Source organism: Mesitornis unicolor, unplaced genomic scaffold (genome assembly GCF_000695765.1).
Source record: "Mesitornis unicolor isolate BGI_N332 unplaced genomic scaffold, ASM69576v1 scaffold8033, whole genome shotgun sequence".
In the NCBI taxonomy this organism is placed as follows: Eukaryota; Metazoa; Chordata; class Aves; order Mesitornithiformes; family Mesitornithidae; genus Mesitornis; species Mesitornis unicolor.
In genome coordinates this window covers 14,326-32,319 of record NW_010175256.1, presented here as the reverse complement: position 1 = coordinate 32,319, position 17,994 = coordinate 14,326, and the positions used below count along the sequence as shown (strand labels likewise).

At 40.0% G+C, this 17,994-nt stretch overlaps 1 protein-coding gene across 1 annotated transcript in view; it reads left to right on the top strand.

The window, feature by feature from the left end:
* ARMC8 (armadillo repeat containing 8) overlaps positions 1 to 17,994 on the top strand; it is a 31,837-nt gene that overhangs the window by 8,362 nt on the left and 5,481 nt on the right. The window contains exons 3-15 of the mRNA XM_010181320.1: positions 1 to 127; positions 228 to 325; positions 4,766 to 4,846; positions 6,224 to 6,299; positions 6,390 to 6,480; positions 7,884 to 7,944; positions 9,791 to 9,991; positions 10,968 to 11,063; positions 12,497 to 12,579; positions 12,863 to 12,944; positions 14,192 to 14,278; positions 15,925 to 16,017; positions 16,471 to 16,620. The exon at positions 1 to 127 is cut by the window's left edge and continues 1 nt beyond it. Coding sequence (XP_010179622.1) covers positions 1 to 127; positions 228 to 325; positions 4,766 to 4,846; positions 6,224 to 6,299; positions 6,390 to 6,480; positions 7,884 to 7,944; positions 9,791 to 9,991; positions 10,968 to 11,063; positions 12,497 to 12,579; positions 12,863 to 12,944; positions 14,192 to 14,278; positions 15,925 to 16,017; positions 16,471 to 16,620 — 1,326 coding nt within the window. The remainder of the gene's footprint in view (positions 128 to 227; positions 326 to 4,765; positions 4,847 to 6,223; positions 6,300 to 6,389; positions 6,481 to 7,883; positions 7,945 to 9,790; positions 9,992 to 10,967; positions 11,064 to 12,496; positions 12,580 to 12,862; positions 12,945 to 14,191; positions 14,279 to 15,924; positions 16,018 to 16,470; positions 16,621 to 17,994) is intronic.

Below are 17,994 nucleotides of genomic sequence, written 5' to 3'. Positions count from 1 at the left end.
CAGCAGGAAACTTCCAGCACAGAACTGAGAACAGAATGCGCAGTGGTCCTGGGAAGCCTTGCCATGGGGACAGAGAACAATGTCAAATCCCTGCTAGACTGCCATATTATCCCAGCCTTACTGCAAGGTACTTTTCCCTTGATGGATCTCTGTTTGTAAACATTCCTCAAATACTCAATTAACTGAAGATAATGGAACTGAATAGTAGTTTTTGTCTGTATTTATAGGATTACTGTCACCAGATCTGAAGTTTATTGAAGCTTGCCTGCGATGTCTCCGAACCATTTTCATCAGTCCCGTAACTCCAGAGGATCTGCTATACACGGTAAGTTGGAAGAAGATTATTGTGTCCTTTGAAAACCCATAGAGTTGGCAGCAGTGAAAGGTCGTCTTGTTTGCAGTAGTAACAAGGACTTACTTGACCTGTAATGTTGCATTTCTCATCTATGTTTAAGACCTCTGTCTCACCTCACATTTATAGCAATATTTGATAGGAGATAGTGGACAAGGTAGCACACTGATTAAAAAAAACCTGAAATTTTCAGGCTTGTGTGCAATCTTAAGGGGTAAAAGCTGTCTCTAAATGATATTTACAGATACCATTATCATACTTTTTTCTTTTCTTACTTGTTTCCAGGATGCTACTGTTATCTCCCACCTCATGGCGCTGCTCAGTAGGTCTCGTTATACGCAGGAATACATATGTCAGATCTTCTCGCACTGCTGCAAAGTAAGGAAGAGAATATGGGGTCTTTATGCAACTTGTGTTTCTGGCGTTTAAGAAACTGTGCAAGATGATACTGCCCTTTGTGGCATTAAGGACCGAACTGTTATTGCTCTGGATTTACTGACAGATTTATTTGAGTAGATGTATAACAAATTAGGCACGTAAGTGGGGTTTTTTGTACAGGGCGTGTACACAAAGTCAAAAGTCCAGGGAAATACCGGTCCTTTCTATTCTCAATAGAAATACTGGCAGGCTTGGTTGTTGTTGTTTTCCCTCTGGAAGTCTCCAGACAGCATGAGCATCGCTTTGCAGAGAGGAGGAGAAATGCTCTTCTCCATTGAGCTCTACCAGGTACAGGTTTGTCCAGATACGTGTTCATTCCTTTTTTCAATTCTCTTGATATGGGAGAACTAATTTAAAACCCCACCCCAAACACAGAGGTTTTTGTCTTCCCTCCGCCTCCAAGTTTCCACACACCACTGTTTTTTGGGTCTTCGGTAGTTCCTGTTCCCATGTGTTAACAGTAACTATATCAAAATGATTCAGTGTAGGAACTCAGATTTGTACAGCATCTTTCCCTTTTAGAAGCAGTTTAAAACTAAAAGATCATAGATCAAATTTATCTCCCAGACTGACAAATGAAAAAGTTCCAAAATTGAGGAATTTGTAAGTATTTACCTTGAAAAATATGTTTCTACTTTATCACTTAGAGTGAGTCTTCTGGAACTCTGAATTATTCCTTTGTTAGAAATATGTTTTTTTCCTGTACCTTGACAGTTATTTCTGTACGTTAATAACTCCAGGTCATTAATCCAACATGAAAACAGTTACTGTACGTCTTTTTCCAATGGAGTTACTTCTTTGTAGTTCATTAACTCCTGGTGACTTACATATCCAGTATCTTGTTAACAAGGCAAATGCCCAGTCACCTAACAGCAGTGCAGTCTTACCAACTCATGACACTGTTTTGAATGCCCTCCTCTACCCCCAGATCTCTCTTGAACAAATTTTACAGTGGAAGTTTTGGAAAGCTCAGGGTTTTGGAAAGAGAAAGTTGATTATGTGAACAGATAGAAACATGAATGCACAAGAAAAGCAGGATGATGTGTTGAGTGTTAGGAAATAATTGCATTTGCAGTATAGACATTAGCTACATAACAAATAAAAATACTTGAGGTTGAGTAAACAGATCACCAACAAGTGATTGATTGATCAAGAACTCATTTCTCTTGTGCCCAGGCAAATGAATCTGTTCAGCAAAACCCCAAAATGTCCCCTTCTTTCTTTTTCACTTGCATCTTGGGTTTCCGGTCATCTTATCAAAGTCAATTCCTGTGTTTTCAGACATAACAAAATATATCTAATGCAGTGAAGCAAAATTTGCGGGGTATTTTCTGACTTACACTCTTATCACTTAAAAAAATTAGCTACTGAAAGTTTTGGTATTCACCACATTTTAAGGAAGACTCCATCTACCCCCCCCGCCCCCCAAAAGGCCTTGATTAAGAGAACTTCTCTGATTTTTTTCCTAAAGGAATAAGTTACTATAAGAGTTAGTATTTATATAAGGCTTACCATATCTTATAAGAGTTGTTTATGCTTTTATTGTTTTTTTCCTCACCTTGGTAGATTTATTCATTAAACTCGTAGTGCCACATCAGAGCTCCTGCTCTCCTTGTGCTCTGCTCGCTGCTGTGCACCCGTGTTCTCTCCTGGCAGAGTCCTGATTTTGGGCTGCTCTGTTTTCTTTCTTGCCTGCTCCAATTGCCCTGGAAAAGCTCAGCCCTGTTCTCTGGAGCTGGGAAATCCTTAATTCAGGTTCTTAGTACATTGCTGCTTTTCTCTGCTTTTTCTGCTTACTTGTACTGCTTCTCACTGCATTTTGAGAGTTAAAATTGACTGGTGGATAACATTGACCCTGGAGAAGAGCCATCCTAAGCACGGACAAGTGTTGATTTACAAGGGGGAGCAGATGCAGTTCTTAACGTACAGAGCCAGGATTATATCAAGGTATAAGCAAATAAATGAACTGAAAGCAGGTTGATGTGCACGGCGTGGTAAAGTGCAAGTCAAAATGTACTTTTAAAGGTTCTCTCTGTGGCAGTTGATTTGTTTCCAGAGCAAGTGATGTGAGCAGGAAAGCTTTACTATTTTCGTGATCAAATTACAAAGATAAGGTGTGCATTTGGAAACACGCAATTGTATGAATCATTTGAAGAGATAGTTTTGGAACGGATATTTGTATGTGGTAACATCTCTGCATAAGTGATTGTTTCACCACTAGTTGAAAATTAAAATCTGTGTCTGGGAAACATCCAGCACAAAGCCTGTAATCGAGGCAGCTTCCTCCCAAGCCTGTTCTGAGAGCGTTTCCTGCTGTGATCTTAGGCCTGGTGCTGGATCTCTGAACCAAGGTGCATGTGCATTTAGATACCTGCTTTTAAAATGTCATTATGGGATGAATTGTTACATTGTCCTGTCCTACTGCTTCCTTGGAAGTTGTCATTCTGTGATGGAAAATCATGCACGAAGTGTGATTCCTCTTCCTGAAATATTCTGTCATTCAATCATATTTGGAAAAAAAAGGTTTGTGACAGGACCAACTCCTGGAGCTCTGTTTGATACTCAAAGAGAAGCAAAAGCAAAAGGCCCTGCTTATAAGCTGGGACCTGAGCTGCTTGGAATGGGGAGGGAATGACAAATTGCATTCTCCAGTTTTCACACTTAGATCCAAAACCGTCCCTGTTGATGGGTTAGTGCTTACCCTGATTGTGCATTAAACAAGCTGGGTTGGTGTGTACAGTTTGGATACTTCCATGTACATCTGGTTATGCAGCTAAGAATACACCCAGGTGTCACCCCTGTACATCCTGTTTGCACAGAATTTACCATCAGTGTCTCATTGAAAAATCACTAATACTTGTGAATTGCTAAAACCAGCTAGGTCAGTGTGATTTCTTCTACTTTAATTTCATTCTTTTTTTTTCCCCCACGTATTTTAATATCTGTTCTTCAGCTTCAACACTGGCATAGCTGCGGCTTTAAATCATTGCCTCAGCCACTTCTGTGTGCCAGGGCAAGTTGTTTTCATACTTCAACCGTGCTGTTTTAATTGCATATCTTGGTAGGAAGCTCTTGGTGGCAGTAGCAGCTGAAGCATCTCTTAAAGCACCAGATATGTTACATCTAAAAGTATTCCTATGCTTTTTTGTTTAGAGATAAGGGGTGTTCTAAAACTTGTTCTTTTGAATATGAGAGCAATCTGATTTCAGCTGTGTCTCAGATGTGAAAATCAAGTGTCGCTCGTGTGTACTAGGGTGTATAGATGTGCCCATAGACTCAGCTGGGTTTGAGCAGCAGATGAAGGAGTGAAGATCTTTTCTTCACTTGCAGATTAATCAAGAAAGGCATCAAGGTCTGATCAATGCTGTAATGTTCTAAAAGCTGAATTTAAATGATGCATGGTGACCGGAGTCATTGGTCTGCTCTGCAGAGATGTCTGTAAGTCACAGCTCAGATGGCACCAGAGACTCTTGCAGGTTTCTGGCCCCAGGGAGATCTCAGGTTGGTTTTCCCAAGCTCATTGAGCCATGTCATACTGCAGAAATTCCCAGACCTTTCTACCGCAGAATTCAGCCTAACGATACTGTATCAATATTTCACTTCACCAGTGAAGAAGATGTTAGTAACTGAGGATCTTTTACGTGATTTGTAGAGAAAATAAGGAGCTTTCACTTCTTTCCAGTAAAGAACAGAAGCATAAGTACTCTATCCATGTTTCTTTGTTTGTGAGAGCTATTTTCATTGCCTATTGAAGAAAAGAGTGGAAATGATTACCGCAGAAGGACAAATGCTGTGAAAATAAGAGTTGGACTTCTTTATCTAAAAAATAATAAACAAAAAAATTGGTACGACAACCAATTACAAAGTAAATGTTGGGAAATCTACCTTTAATACTTAACAGTGAGTTGCAGATAGTGAAAACCTCTTACAGGTTCATTAAAGAGAATAAATGGTGTTTTATGTTTTTCTTGGAAGGGTCCAGATCACCAGACAATCTTATTTAACCACGGAGCTGTTCAGAATATCGCACATCTGTTAGTGTCCCCCTCCTACAAGGTGAGATATTGAAATTGCTCAGTGTTTTACCTACATTTATGAAAGGGATCCAGATTAGTATTATAAAAGCTCTGTCTATGCGTATGAACTAGAACTATGAGCAAGTATAATTGTATTTCTAGAATAGCTGTTTGCATTGCTGTGTGGATTTCTGTGAAAACAAGACCGGTTGCTGTGGAGTGCTCTGTGAAGTTAAAACACCATCTTTGAAAACCAGGCTTTAAATGAGAATCTCAGGTGAAGGGACATTTGGGGCTCTGTTTCAGGGGCTTGTTAATCTCTTTTCCTTTGGTTTTGGGTTTGTCCCATAATCAGCTGATTTTAGCAGTGTCTTTCCCGTGTGTTGTATCTTTACAAGTGTGCATCTTCACTGCTGGTGAAAGGGACTACAGCTTTTACAGTGACATTACAGATAATGGTTTCAAGACCATATTTCTCTTTTTCTCGTGTAACCACTGAACAAATTGCCTTTAAGTGGACAGTACTGACAAGGAAAGTAGTTGTCATAGCGGTTTTAATATCTTAAATAGAGCAATATTATATTAAATAGTTCACTTCCGGCTAGATGTAAGTTTTTCAGCTCTTCAGCTGAGGGTTTGACTTTTTCCTTGCTTTTTCAATACACAGTCTCTGCTTCCTGCTGCTCTGAGGCACACGCTGTATTCATTAGATTGTCTGAGAAGGAAGTGGAAGGGCTGTCAAATAAGGCTTTTTTGTCTGAAGCCAGATCACCTGCTCTCTGTTCCTCCTTACCAAGACTTCACTGCTCCTGACAAGAAGAGATCCTCCTGTGGCTGTGATCAGTTATTACAGAATTAGCACACAAAAGTGCGGTTGTCTTTGCTGTTGTTGTCTACCCATGGACTTCCATGTTTCTGAGACTTTTTATTGAGAAGGGTGAGATGGGCCTAAACCAAACTTGCAATAAGGGCTTTCTGCAGGGCCAGGCTTCTTGAGGTCCAAGTCTTGCTCCCTTGGCTTTGTTCTCACGCTTAGAACGTGGTCACAGAAACAGGGAAAGACGTGGATGCAGTTCAGATATGTGCAGCTGTAGAAGGTGAAATGGAAGGCTGATATCTGAACTAAGTTGGATTCTTTGGGAAAACGATAATGATTGGTCTTCCCTGTGTCCAAGAGGAGGTTATAAAGAGTTCATAGCCCAGCTTGTCGTCTTCACAACGTACCCTGTAGAACGATAATGCCAACAACCACAGGAGTGCATGTGTTAGATGTTTACGTCTGCCTTTTATTCATCATCTGAATTTCTTATTGATTATACAGGATTATTTTCTACAAGCCTAAACAACAATATAGACCAGCTTTGCTTTTAAGTTAGCATGTATATTTATACTTCATATATATTATGGTTTTACACAGGTTCGAATGCAAGCATTGAAATGCTTCTCAGTGCTAGCCTTTGAAAACCCACAGGTATCAATGACTCTTGTAAATGGTAAGTACAATGCTGCTGCTGCTTATCTGGCACTCTCTTAATTGCCTGGCTGCATTAGAATTACTTGGAGTTCTCTTTTGTTGCTTGCAGTGTCGGTCGATGGAGAATTGTTACCACAAATTTTTGTGAAGATGTTACAAAGGGACAAGCCTATTGAAATGCAGCTCACGTCAGCCAAATGGTAACTTTCATCAGGAATTAAAATGAAATAGCATACAATTTAATACTTACTTTTTAACTGTTCTCTTTTTGCTTGTTGCAAAGTAATCTGTGGTCTACAGTCTAAGGAACAATTACAGATATTACTTGAATTATCTGTATCCTTGAAGAAGTGGTTCTTGCCTGATAACCTTTGTAGTGTAATTTTTACTCTTTGCTGTACATGAACAGGAAAAAAAATGTTGCTGAGCAGCAGTTTGGGTAGGATTGTGTATTCAAACATGAATATTCATAAGCTCAACTTCAGTTTTTACAAGTAGCTTGGATGTTATGATAAGTTTTACTTGGCCTAGACTACGGTCAATGGTATGGCCTTAGAGTTTAGTTCTGAAATGCAATAATGTGATCCAAGTGAATGTCCTTGTTTGCCGCTGTGCAGAGGACTCACTCAGGTGACCGGGGCTGGGATGTATTGAGAACTGTGTGCACTGAGATGAGAGAGCAGAGTTAGTTCTTCTTCCCAGCTGCTTTAATTAAAATGGATTATTCTTTAATTCTACTATATGAGCACATGAAACTTTGTTATTAGTTAACGTTATAGTTAAGATGTGTGTTTTCATTCATGATGGCTTTCTAACCTGTGACAAAGTGTGACTAAGTTCTGTAACAGCAACACGAGAGTTACACTCACTTCATAAGCTGGGAACTTCGTGGAATCGTGGAAGCAGTTACAGAGACGTGTGTGTGTGTGTGTAGGGGTTGTCTGAAGAAGGCAATCCCGCTCCGTGTGGGGACCTCCCACGCTCCTTTCCAACCACAGCTGGTCTATGCAATCTGGTTTTACTGGTTTTGTTAGGCAGCATTTAGTGAAGAAGGCAAATTAAATTAACTGCATTGTAGCAGCCTGAGTTCCAATTTATTTGTGTGTTTCTTTGAGAATAGATAGAGAATTAGGTATTAGAAATTGTTTTGGTTTTCCTGATCTTAAGATATAAGGTACTTGATGAATCACGAGGGCAGTCTGGAGCTACAGGAACTGTTCTTGTTATGGGCTGAAGGCTCCCAGGTCTGTGGGTGTTCCTCACTGATCTACTCCAGCGTGGAAGGGGTTGGGTTGACAGTCCCAGCTTTGGCTGCTGCTTTGCAGTACTTTGGCTCAAGGGGGCCTTGGAAAGCATGGAAGAAAAACGATGCAGTGAAAAGTGAAGAAAATGACAGGAAAATGGAAGACAAAACACTATCCCGAGTTTCAGATGAGTTTCTTGTTAGTCCATGGGCAGTTATCCTTAGCAGGGCACTCGAGGCCTCAGTTTTGTGACGGTCCTGGGAGATTGCAAAGACCTCCTGGCTCTTCCTCTGTAAGTCCATGTTATTTAGGTCCATAAACAGCAATGGTGGGTGAATGTCTGTTTTGTGTTGTTACAGCCTTACTTCCATGTGCAGAGCTGGAGCAATACGGACGGACGATTCGTGCATTGTTCTGAAGGTGAGCTGCTTGAACCATTTTGTGTCCAAAATGTTCTCACTTAGGGCTATCCTGTTTTGATTTGGATCTTTGAAAGAGTAGCACAAAGTCTGTTACACTGAAGATTTCAAAGCACCGGCTTCTCCTGATTTTTTTACTTAAAAAATTGGTTCCCTAATTTCCCTTGATGTCTTTAAACATTTATAGTGACATGGCTTTTTTAAGAAGCTTTAAATAAAGAATCATAGCAAAAGGTCAGTGTCCAGGAATAAATATCCCAGAGTTTGACGTGCGTCCATTTGAGGTTTGTCATTGTTTCAGTAACCGTTTGTAAGTAACATGGAAACAACATTGCTGCCCTGGTGTCTGTGTACAACAAGGCACTGGTTTGTCTTTCAGTACCTTATTTCATGAGACGGTAGTCGGAATATTTGCACACTCTATACATGGAGTCTGTCATGAGCAGATGATTTCTCAGGTTTCACAATGTCTTTGTATATTTGTGTGCTTCATACTTTGGCTAAAGAAGTTTGTTATTTTAAAAAAAACCTCTTGTGCTGAAATACTGATTTTACTTTCATACTGCATGTGACTTTATAAGGAAATTCCCTAAATACAATAGAAATCTGATCTCTTTCTTAATAGTCAAACTTCTATAGCTAGTCAAAGCAGAAGAAAAATGAAATATTGCTGAGCAAGCAGATCAGCCAGAGATCAGATAATACCAGCACTGCCTGTTTTTCCCCATGAGACACTCAAGTGTCACTGTCATACTGCAATAAGAAAACACATTTGCTTTCTGTGATAATTACTGTAGCAGTCTGGCAGACTCCAAAGCTTTTAGTATGCTTTTAGGATCCTTCATTCCAGAGAGTAGCACATAGGTCAGACTGAAGGAAATGCAGTTTAAATGCTTGCAAAAATGTTGTTTTCCCCATGCACGCCCCTGTACGAGAGTTGAGATGCTGTGTTCCTGGAATGAGTCTGGCAATGAAGGCTCTGCTCAGCAAAGCAGGCGTTGTCAGGGTTTGGTGTGTGTGATCTGAGACACAGTCACTTGTTGTGGGAGGTCTTTGGCCCCTCCGTGGTGTTCGGATCTGCTCGTGGACAGGCACCCAGTAAGTGTCTGTGTGACCACGGCGTGTGTGAAAGTCCCTGGCACTGCACCTGGCTGTGTGTGCAGCTCAGAGCAATCAATGCTTCTCACCACGACAGGCTGCTGGGCAGCATCTTGTTACCAACCCCTGGTGCCTCCCGCACGCCTCTGTTTTAACCTGGAGAGCTGTCGCCAGAGAGAACTGTCCCTGCGTCCTGCTGCTTGGTACTGCTGGGGAAGGGTAGGTTGTATGTAGGATATACTGCAACAAGGAAACATTACGTTCCTGTCAACGTCTATGGCGCTAGAATCTGACATATCTACAGCTTTAGTTAGTGGATTTTTGGTGTCTGTCATCCCAGGTAATGACAGATGAAAAATCTGAAATGCAATTCATCCCAGGGGTGCTTGGTTCTTGTGTGTATTTAGATTACTTCTGAGGGGATTTTTATATATTTTTTTAAGCTTTAGTGAAACTTTGACCATGGTCACCTCTAAACCTTGCATTCACCCAGACTGATTTTTCACTACGTGAGTAGTTGGTTAAAAGTAGCCTACTGTGTACTTGGTAGTGCCTGAACAATTTCACCATGCATGTAGTCTTTAAAACCACTGAAATCTTTCTGTCTAAAGGTGCCTCTCTAAAGGACATTGCTGAGAGTTGCTCTAGGATAGCTGCTTGATTCTTTTTGTGATCTTCTTGATGAACATAGCTGCACTAAACAATGGTGGGGGTTTTTGGTTGTTTTTTTTTTTTCTTTAACTTTTCAGACTCTGCCATGTTTGGTTCGAATGTGCAGTAAGGAGAGACTGCTGGAGGAGCGAGTGGAAGGAGCAGAAACGCTGGCCTATTTGATTGAGACAGATGTGGAGCTGCAGAGGACCGCCAGCATCACCGACCACCTCATCGTCATGCTCGCTGACTACTTCAAGTATCCCAGCTCAGTCAGCGCAATCACTGACATCAAGAGGGTGCGTTTGAAAGTGCGGAACCAAGAATAAACAGGCTCGGGATGTTTTTTAAATTCTATTTAAACTTTATGTCTGAGTTCCTCAACAGAAAGGTGACCAGAGGTCCAGCAGACAAATCTTTGCTCACTGACTGCTTTTTGTGGAGCCTGTATTATCCAAATGAAAACAATGGTGTATATCTGGACTCCTGTAAGAAGGATGCTGCCATTCTTGTGTCAGAAATAGAGAGATGGGTTATGGGTAGTTTTAATATAGCTTCATTACATATTTTAGAAATAGCAGTAACGTACCAGACTGAGACATGTGTCGTTTCTCCATGGCAGTGTTTAAAAGCCTTGCCTTCAGGAACCAGTGCATTTCAGCTTCCTCAGAGATATTAGTCCATGTGATGAGAAATTGATTTCAGTTCTTAGTTCAGCTGAGAGAGAGCTCTGTTCTGTTTGAGCAGAACAACATATGGATTTCATGTAGCATTTCATACTAGGAGTTACCTGCACTTGCAAGAGGTTGGAAAAACAGAGAGCAAATCCACCATAGTTGCAGTATAAATTCAAATAAGCAGAAGGCAGTTTAGCAGCTGATTTGGGGACTAATGGATGTGGGCTGTAGCATCAAAAATTATTGAGTTCCAAATGTGAGCGGGGTAATTTATAAGTATTATGACATTGCTTTGAGTGTTCAGAAAGTCTGTGAAAGCAGTCAGCTGGGAGCCAGGGTGCTTCCTTTGTAAAAATACTGGGAATTACACCCTGTAAGGTAAAAGCTGCATGAGTGAGGACTCTGGCTAGCACATCACTTGTCTGATTTAAGTGTTTTTAACAATGATACGCACTCAGTTGTACATCAGCTAGCGGAACAGCAGTTCACTTGTGTTGTAGACAAAACCCCAGTAAACATGCCCTAGTTTACAACGTAGGAAAATACCACCTGTAACTTTTTAGTATCTAAATTTGACATCTGTGCTTTATTTCAATAGCTTGACCATGATTTGAAGCATGCCCACGAACTGCGCCAGGCTGCTTTCAAGCTCTATGCTTCCCTGGGAGCAAATGACGAAGATATCCGAAAAAAGGTGAGCTTGTGAACAGTGATAGCAATCGGGCAAAGCTAGAGCTGGAAGTTGGGCTGAGGGCAGTGCAGGAATTCCATCCCTGTTTTCCATTGTGGTATAGCCAAGTTGAAACAAGAAAGCTCTCTTTCTGCTATGTTACTGTTAACTTTTACATGGCACTTTTTTGTTCAAATCCCATGCAAAGAATGAGTGTCTTGCTGTAACAAAATATAAGAGCAAACATCTTCACAGCCATGAACTGGATTCTCACAGGAACTTGTCTTTCAGCAGGCTGTGGTCCTTGCTAGTCACGTACAGGGATATTGTCGAGGCGTATGAATTTCTGAAACCTATGTTCTGAGGGAGAGAACAGGTCTTTGTTGTCACGTACCCTACTGTCGTACAGCCATTTTTCCAAAAACAAACCCTAGAAAGTCTCATCATATTGGGAAGCAAAGGGAAAATTTGTCCCATGGTTCCGAAGTGACCAAGGGGCTTGCGCTGTTTTAATAAAGCAGTTGGTGTGAAGGAGAACAAACTCTACTTAGAGATCACAGGAAGGAGATTGGATGTTAAAAATCTATGTGGGAAAGGGAGGGAAATTAAACAATGAATAATTAAAAGCAGCATTTTTAAAATAAAGCATGGAGTTGCTGTGTCAGACAAAAATGGCAGGCACAGGAGGCAGGAGAATTTTCTGAGTTGATTTGTTGGTTAAAAGGGAGAAATAATAAAAAAGCAAAATGTGGACAGGAGGGAGGCAGACAAACACAATATTGCAAAGGTAACTGGCAAGAAGAGTCATCAATGGTGAATCAGGATCAGGATCTCTGGTATCTGAACCCAGAAGTTTCTCCTTGGTTGCAGAATGAACTTCTTTAGTTAATAGTGAGGATCCTTCTTTCACATATCAAAGCATCTTTTTAAATAAATGGTGCGTATGTACATGGCAAAGTTGATTTATTGTACATTTTGGCATTAACTTCCTTTTATCCTAGCTGTTAGTGCTTGTGGTGGCAGTGTCTAAATGTGGCAGGTGAACTACTATGCATTTGTTTCCAAATAGCTTCACAATATGTCTATAATCTGTAGTTTGTAAATATTGTGTGTGCTCACACATGCACTCTTGTGTTTTAATGTGATATTTAGGGTAATTCATATATAGCCCTGTTATTCCACAATGGTTAAGAAAATAATTTTGAAAACAGTAGTGAAGCGTAGAATGTAGGAGGTTTTGGGGGTTTTTTGTTGGGTTTTTATTATTATTTTTGTTTATTTTTTACATTGTATATGGATGCACATTACTTTTCACTTGATCTAGGAAGAGACTGTGGCTTGCTGTTTTTAGCTACAGTGTTTTATATAAAATATTTTAAATGTTGCAGATGAAAGCACAACCCATAAACGCTCATATTATTTTATTCACATAATATTAATTCCTTCTTTTGCTCCAGATCATTGAGACCGAGAATATGATGGACCGTATTGTCAATGGCTTGTCTGAATCTAGTATCAAGGTGCGATTAGCTGCAGTCAGGTAGGAGGCTTTTCTGGTTGGTACAGATACTTCTGTCTTGTCAGAGTCTGATACTGTGTGGTAATGGAAAAGTTAGAGTCTCTGCCAACTTCTCAACAGCTGATCTGAAGTAATTTCTGCTCTTTAAATTATCCTGGACTGGTACAATATTTCACTTTTACTCTTTACAGTCTATTACTTAAGAAATTCAGAGCTGAATCTTTGTGTAGAAGCAGTGTCTGTATTACAGTAGTGTACCTGTGAGTGTGTGTGTTGCACCATGAAGGTTTCTTCTCCCCTCCAGATGTTTGCACAGTTTGTCCCGTTCTGTACAGCAGCTCAGGACAAGTTTTCAGGATCACGCTGTATGGAAACCTTTGATGAAGGTAAGGAAAGAAAAGCCAAGTCTCAACCACTGAAGTGCTCTGTTAAAGGAGGATAAGGCATCTGTTCAATTTGTCTGCCTTTCTGGAGAGTCCTAATAGAAATTACCTAGAAATCAAAATTCCATGACCTCCAAAACAAGTGGTAAATCAGTGATCATTTGAGTGATCAGTGAGTGAGGCTGTTACCCCTAATGTCCACGTGGGCACCAGAACTGCATCTCCTTTCACGGCAGGCCCAGACTGGATGGCACAGTCCAGATGTGGTTTGTCAGCCCTACTAGAGAGCTTAGATCTGTGTTTTCTCCTGTAATTCTTTACCTTGATCTCATTGCAGATTCTAAAGCTGAGGGCAAACAGCTCAGTAAGGCCTTTTAAAAGACAATTTTCAGTATAATGCTGATGTTCTAATTCTCAGAAGTGATGGACTCTAGCACACCTGACTCTGGTTATCCTATGCTCTGGACTTTTATGTTGCTTGCATGAACTGGAGGCCCTAAAGTATAGGCCCTTCTTCATTTTCTAGTTTCATGATAGAAATGACATGGGAATTATTTTCTGACAATATACACAGTACAGTTATTGCAAATTAAGCATGTGTCCTTGAATTAGGTGTGTGAGTTGTGATACTAATCCATGGGTCTCTAATTCATTTGTCTTACTGGGAGGTCAAGGGAAGTTTGTTTATGCAAGGTTTTGCTATCGCTATACCATAATAATGCCATGATTTGGGACTCATGATCATCACCTGAAGGGACTTGGGAGGAATGGTTTGAATATTTTAAGAGTTTGCAAAAGGCCAAACATGAAAACATGAAACCTTTATAAATGTAAAGCACAAAAATGGCAGTTTTTTAGCATAAAAGGGGAGCTGTGTGAAAAAACCAAATGTCTGTGTCAGATTTCTGTGTCCATACAGCTGCTGGCGGTTGTTCACTTTGATTTGTATTAAATCAGCTGAACTCAAACTTGTATGTTCATTCCAAAAGTTAAGAATTACTAATCTTAGTCTAGATTAATAACAACTACGTAAGTGCTTTCTCTTCCCCCTAGCCCGTATAGGCTGTCATGCTATGTGTATCATCACTTGGAGCTGAATGGGCACCATCTGAATCCACACTGCTACCGTCAGAGCATCTCCTAAAGTACAAAATGTCCAAGTGCAGAATAATGACAGACATTCTGTTTCAAAATGATCCCCTGCGTATCTCCCAGTTAACGGAGATTCCTTGCTCTCTTTGTGACTGCAGGTTTTACAGAACGCTCCAAATGAAATCCTTGTAGTAGCATCTTCCACGCTATGCAATCTTCTTCTGGAGTTCTCTCCCAGCAAGGAGGTCAGTATTTCTCCAGAGACAAGGAGAGGTGATGCAGGAGTTACTTTTCTGCTTTTTGAAGCATTGTATAATGCATCTTAATTGGTACCCGCTGCTGATGGAGCATTACGGAGCTGTAATGTTAGGCAAACTGTACCACTGATAGCTTGTGAATGAAAAAATCATCTGTTTACACTGCTATGACAGTTAAATATGGTTGAATAGTTAATTGGCGTCTCTAAAGAAAAGAAGTTGACGTGAAATTTTGGCGTTCTTTATTTGTAAAACAGGACTATCTAAAAAATTCATCAGCAAGGAGAAAGCAAACTGATAATTAGCAAAATGATCCATTGTCTTAGAGAGTTACTGCTGTGGTCTTGAAACTGCTGGCGTAGCCGACTCTCCTGGTTTTTATTGCTCTCAGGTGAATGATACAGGATATCTGCTCTTGGGTTCTGCAGTGTCTGTGTTTTATAGAGGTCATACATAGCAATACATAGCAATGGAACAATTCTCCAGGGCTTAAAATAATTCTTAATTATAGAAAACATTTGCAAGACTGTGGTGTATGTGGGCTCCTACAGGGCAGTTTGGATTACCTTGGCTTGATCGATTTTTATCTCGGTGGTTTTAGTCATGATGTGAGACAGAAAGTTAATTTTATATAAAAGTAATAATGTAATAAATAACATAAAGTGCAGTTTAGTGACCCTTGTATTTTCCCTTACAAAAGAGCTGAGTCAGACTCAATTTTGGGATGTCTCCTGCCTGTGGTGCTGTGGAGCAGTCTTGAGGAACCAGCCAGCAGCCCAGCCCCACACAACTTCCCAAAAACTCAGATCTGTTGAGTTATTCACTGCTTTTGAAGCAGTAACTTCAGGAAGAAAGAAATACCTTACGTGCTAGTGCAGCTAGAGTCACTGGATGAATCGTCTTAGCATGTGAGCTCTTTGGATAGTAACCTTCAAATGCAGGTTGAAAAGCAGTTGTTCCAAATCTGAATTTCATTATATTAATCAATTTGAAAGAAAAGGTGCCTGTCTTGATACTTGTTGTAGTATCACATCTTTTAAGGAAAGGACATTTCACATTTCAATCTGGTTGTCAGGAACAGTCTTCAGTCTTTACTGTTGTGCTAAGTTTCTTTGTTGGATTTTAGTTTCGTCTCATTACTAAACACGAAGATTAAATGTCAAGAAATATACCAAGTAGCTTCCATTTTCCATAACCTCCTAAAAAGTCATGGTACATCCCATTTGATACCCAAAAATGTGCAGTTTCTCTAGGAAGACAGCATTTTCAGAGACCAGTCGTAAGCTGAAAGGTTTTGGGGAAAACACTTGCCTGTGTGACTGCTAGATGTGTATACAGTATCACAGCAGTAGATGTGTGAGCATATATGTATATATGTTTGTGTATGTACATATGCATGTGTACAACATACGTAGATACAGGTGAGAATAAGGCCATCTTGGCCTGGGTGTTTTCCATAAAAACCTGCCTTTTAATGCTTATGAATATAGGGTATGGCTTGTGGTTCCTGTGAGTGGACTGATCATGTTCGAGCTTCAGAATAACATATAAGCAAGAGTTTTTTGTCTTTTGTTTGCATTTGCATATATATCCAATTAATCTAAGTAGTCTTTTCCCCTCTCTGTTCTTTTTAGCCTATTTTAGAATCAGGAGCCATAGAACTTCTATGTAGTTTAACACAGAGTGAAAATCTTGCCTTGCGAGTAAACGGCATTTGGGCTTTAATGGTAAGTAGAACACACTGGTCAAGTACTGCTCAGGATTTTGCTGCTTAAAAGCTTGTGAATCTCACCTAAAAAAAGTGTTACTTGCTATTAAAAATAACATAGCTAAAGCCTGGCTTGTCATCCTACCTAACTACAGAAGAAAAACAGTATCAGCATGGAACGCTTTATCAATTAATCTATAAAATAGAAGAAATCCTTCAATTCTGATACCAGTCTGGTTGCTAACATCATTCAGGGAGACAGTGAAGTAGTGTCAGCAGCATGCCAGGGGACAAAAAAATCGGGTAATAACCAGATCAGCATCAGACTGTGTGGAAATGTAGCAGTTCCTCATAAGTTAGAACCTTGGCAAGATTGATTTTACAAGGGTATATGCTTGAAAGGAATAGTCTACTACAAGGGTAAAAGCCCAAGTTTAAGGTAACAATCAAGCAAAACAATTGTCTCTTTCAGAATATGGCATTTCAAGCAGAACAGAAGATCAAATCAGACATCTTACGAGGTCTGAGCACAGAGCAATTATTCCAGTTGCTTTCTGATTCTGATGTAAATGTTCTGATGAAAACTTTAGGACTGCTCAGGAACCTTCTATCTACTCGACCAGTAAGTAGTAAACCCACCTTCTTCTGGGAGTTGATCAAACACGCAGACAATACAAATTAATTTTTAATCTTCTTTGTAAAACAAATTATTTCTTTATTTAATGTTTAATATATTGCTAAAACTGAGGCCTTTGAATTTATCCAAGTATGTTAGCCAATGTACAAATCAGTGTAAGAAAGAGTTCTGTTCGTCCACTGAAATGTTGTAATCGTGATCAAATACAATCAGAGCTAAACAGTTACATTTAATATCCAATTCCATTGCATTTAGCTTTCAGCAAAGTGATTTTTCTAGCAGTCTTTCTGTGAAACTTGTCCAAAACAACAATAGGAGGGTTGAGACTGAGTGTGGAGAGGTTTATACATTAGGGGTACCTGTGTTTCTCCTTTCTTGACACCTGGAATATTTCTGTTCTTATCCAACTATATAGATAGTACTGGCTTTTTGAATTTGACTGTGGGACTTGTGCACTTAAAAAATGCATACAATCATTTTACACACTGAAATAAAATGGTTTGAAAATGTAAGCCCATGAATTGTTTTTGACAGGGAGAAAGATATTGGTGGAGGAAAAGAAAGGGGTAATCCCCTGTGAAGAACAGAGGGAAAACATGCAGCAAACATTTGGCAAGCCAACATTTTTGTGGGGGAAAAAAACCACGAAGCCTCTACTGTGCATTTATCACGTATTGTGTTTCTACCATAAAAAGGTCACTGCAAAAAATCTTCTGATATTTGTACTCGTTGAGTCTCAATAAATAAATTAGCTCTGTCTTGATGTGAAAAGATATTTAATAACTATTCATTAAATCCACCATGAGCTCTGGCAGGCATCACTTAAGGAGTTCTTCTGTCCCAGCTTCACGTATCTTCTGTAGTTGGTTTTAGAGCCAGAACCAAACATTGTCATTCTCGACCCAAAACTCACTCCAGAATAACTCACCCAGCAGCTTTCAAGTGAAGTCTCATTATTAGCAATTGTGAGAACTCCTACAGGAATCCCCAGCATCTTAAGAAATGGTAGTGTTCCACATGCAGGTGGTCTCTGGTGGCTGCTTGGTGTCACTGTTGAGTTTTGGATTCAGTTAATCCAGTAGATCTAGTTTCACCTTCTTCTGCTACTCCTAATGATCGATTATATTCTGGTATAGGTGTTTATAGTCTGTGATCAAATGGCCTTTACCTGTAAGTGTCATAACTGAAGACAGTTTTCCTAGATAAGTAATGTATATGGCTTATTTTTCTGAACCCTCTCAGACTTCTAAAATGTGGACATTGGACCTGATCCAGTGAGAGATGCCTCAGTTTTCATACCCCTCTCTGATACCCCCTGTTACCAGCAGTGGTTTTTTGAACTGCAGCATCAGTTAGAGC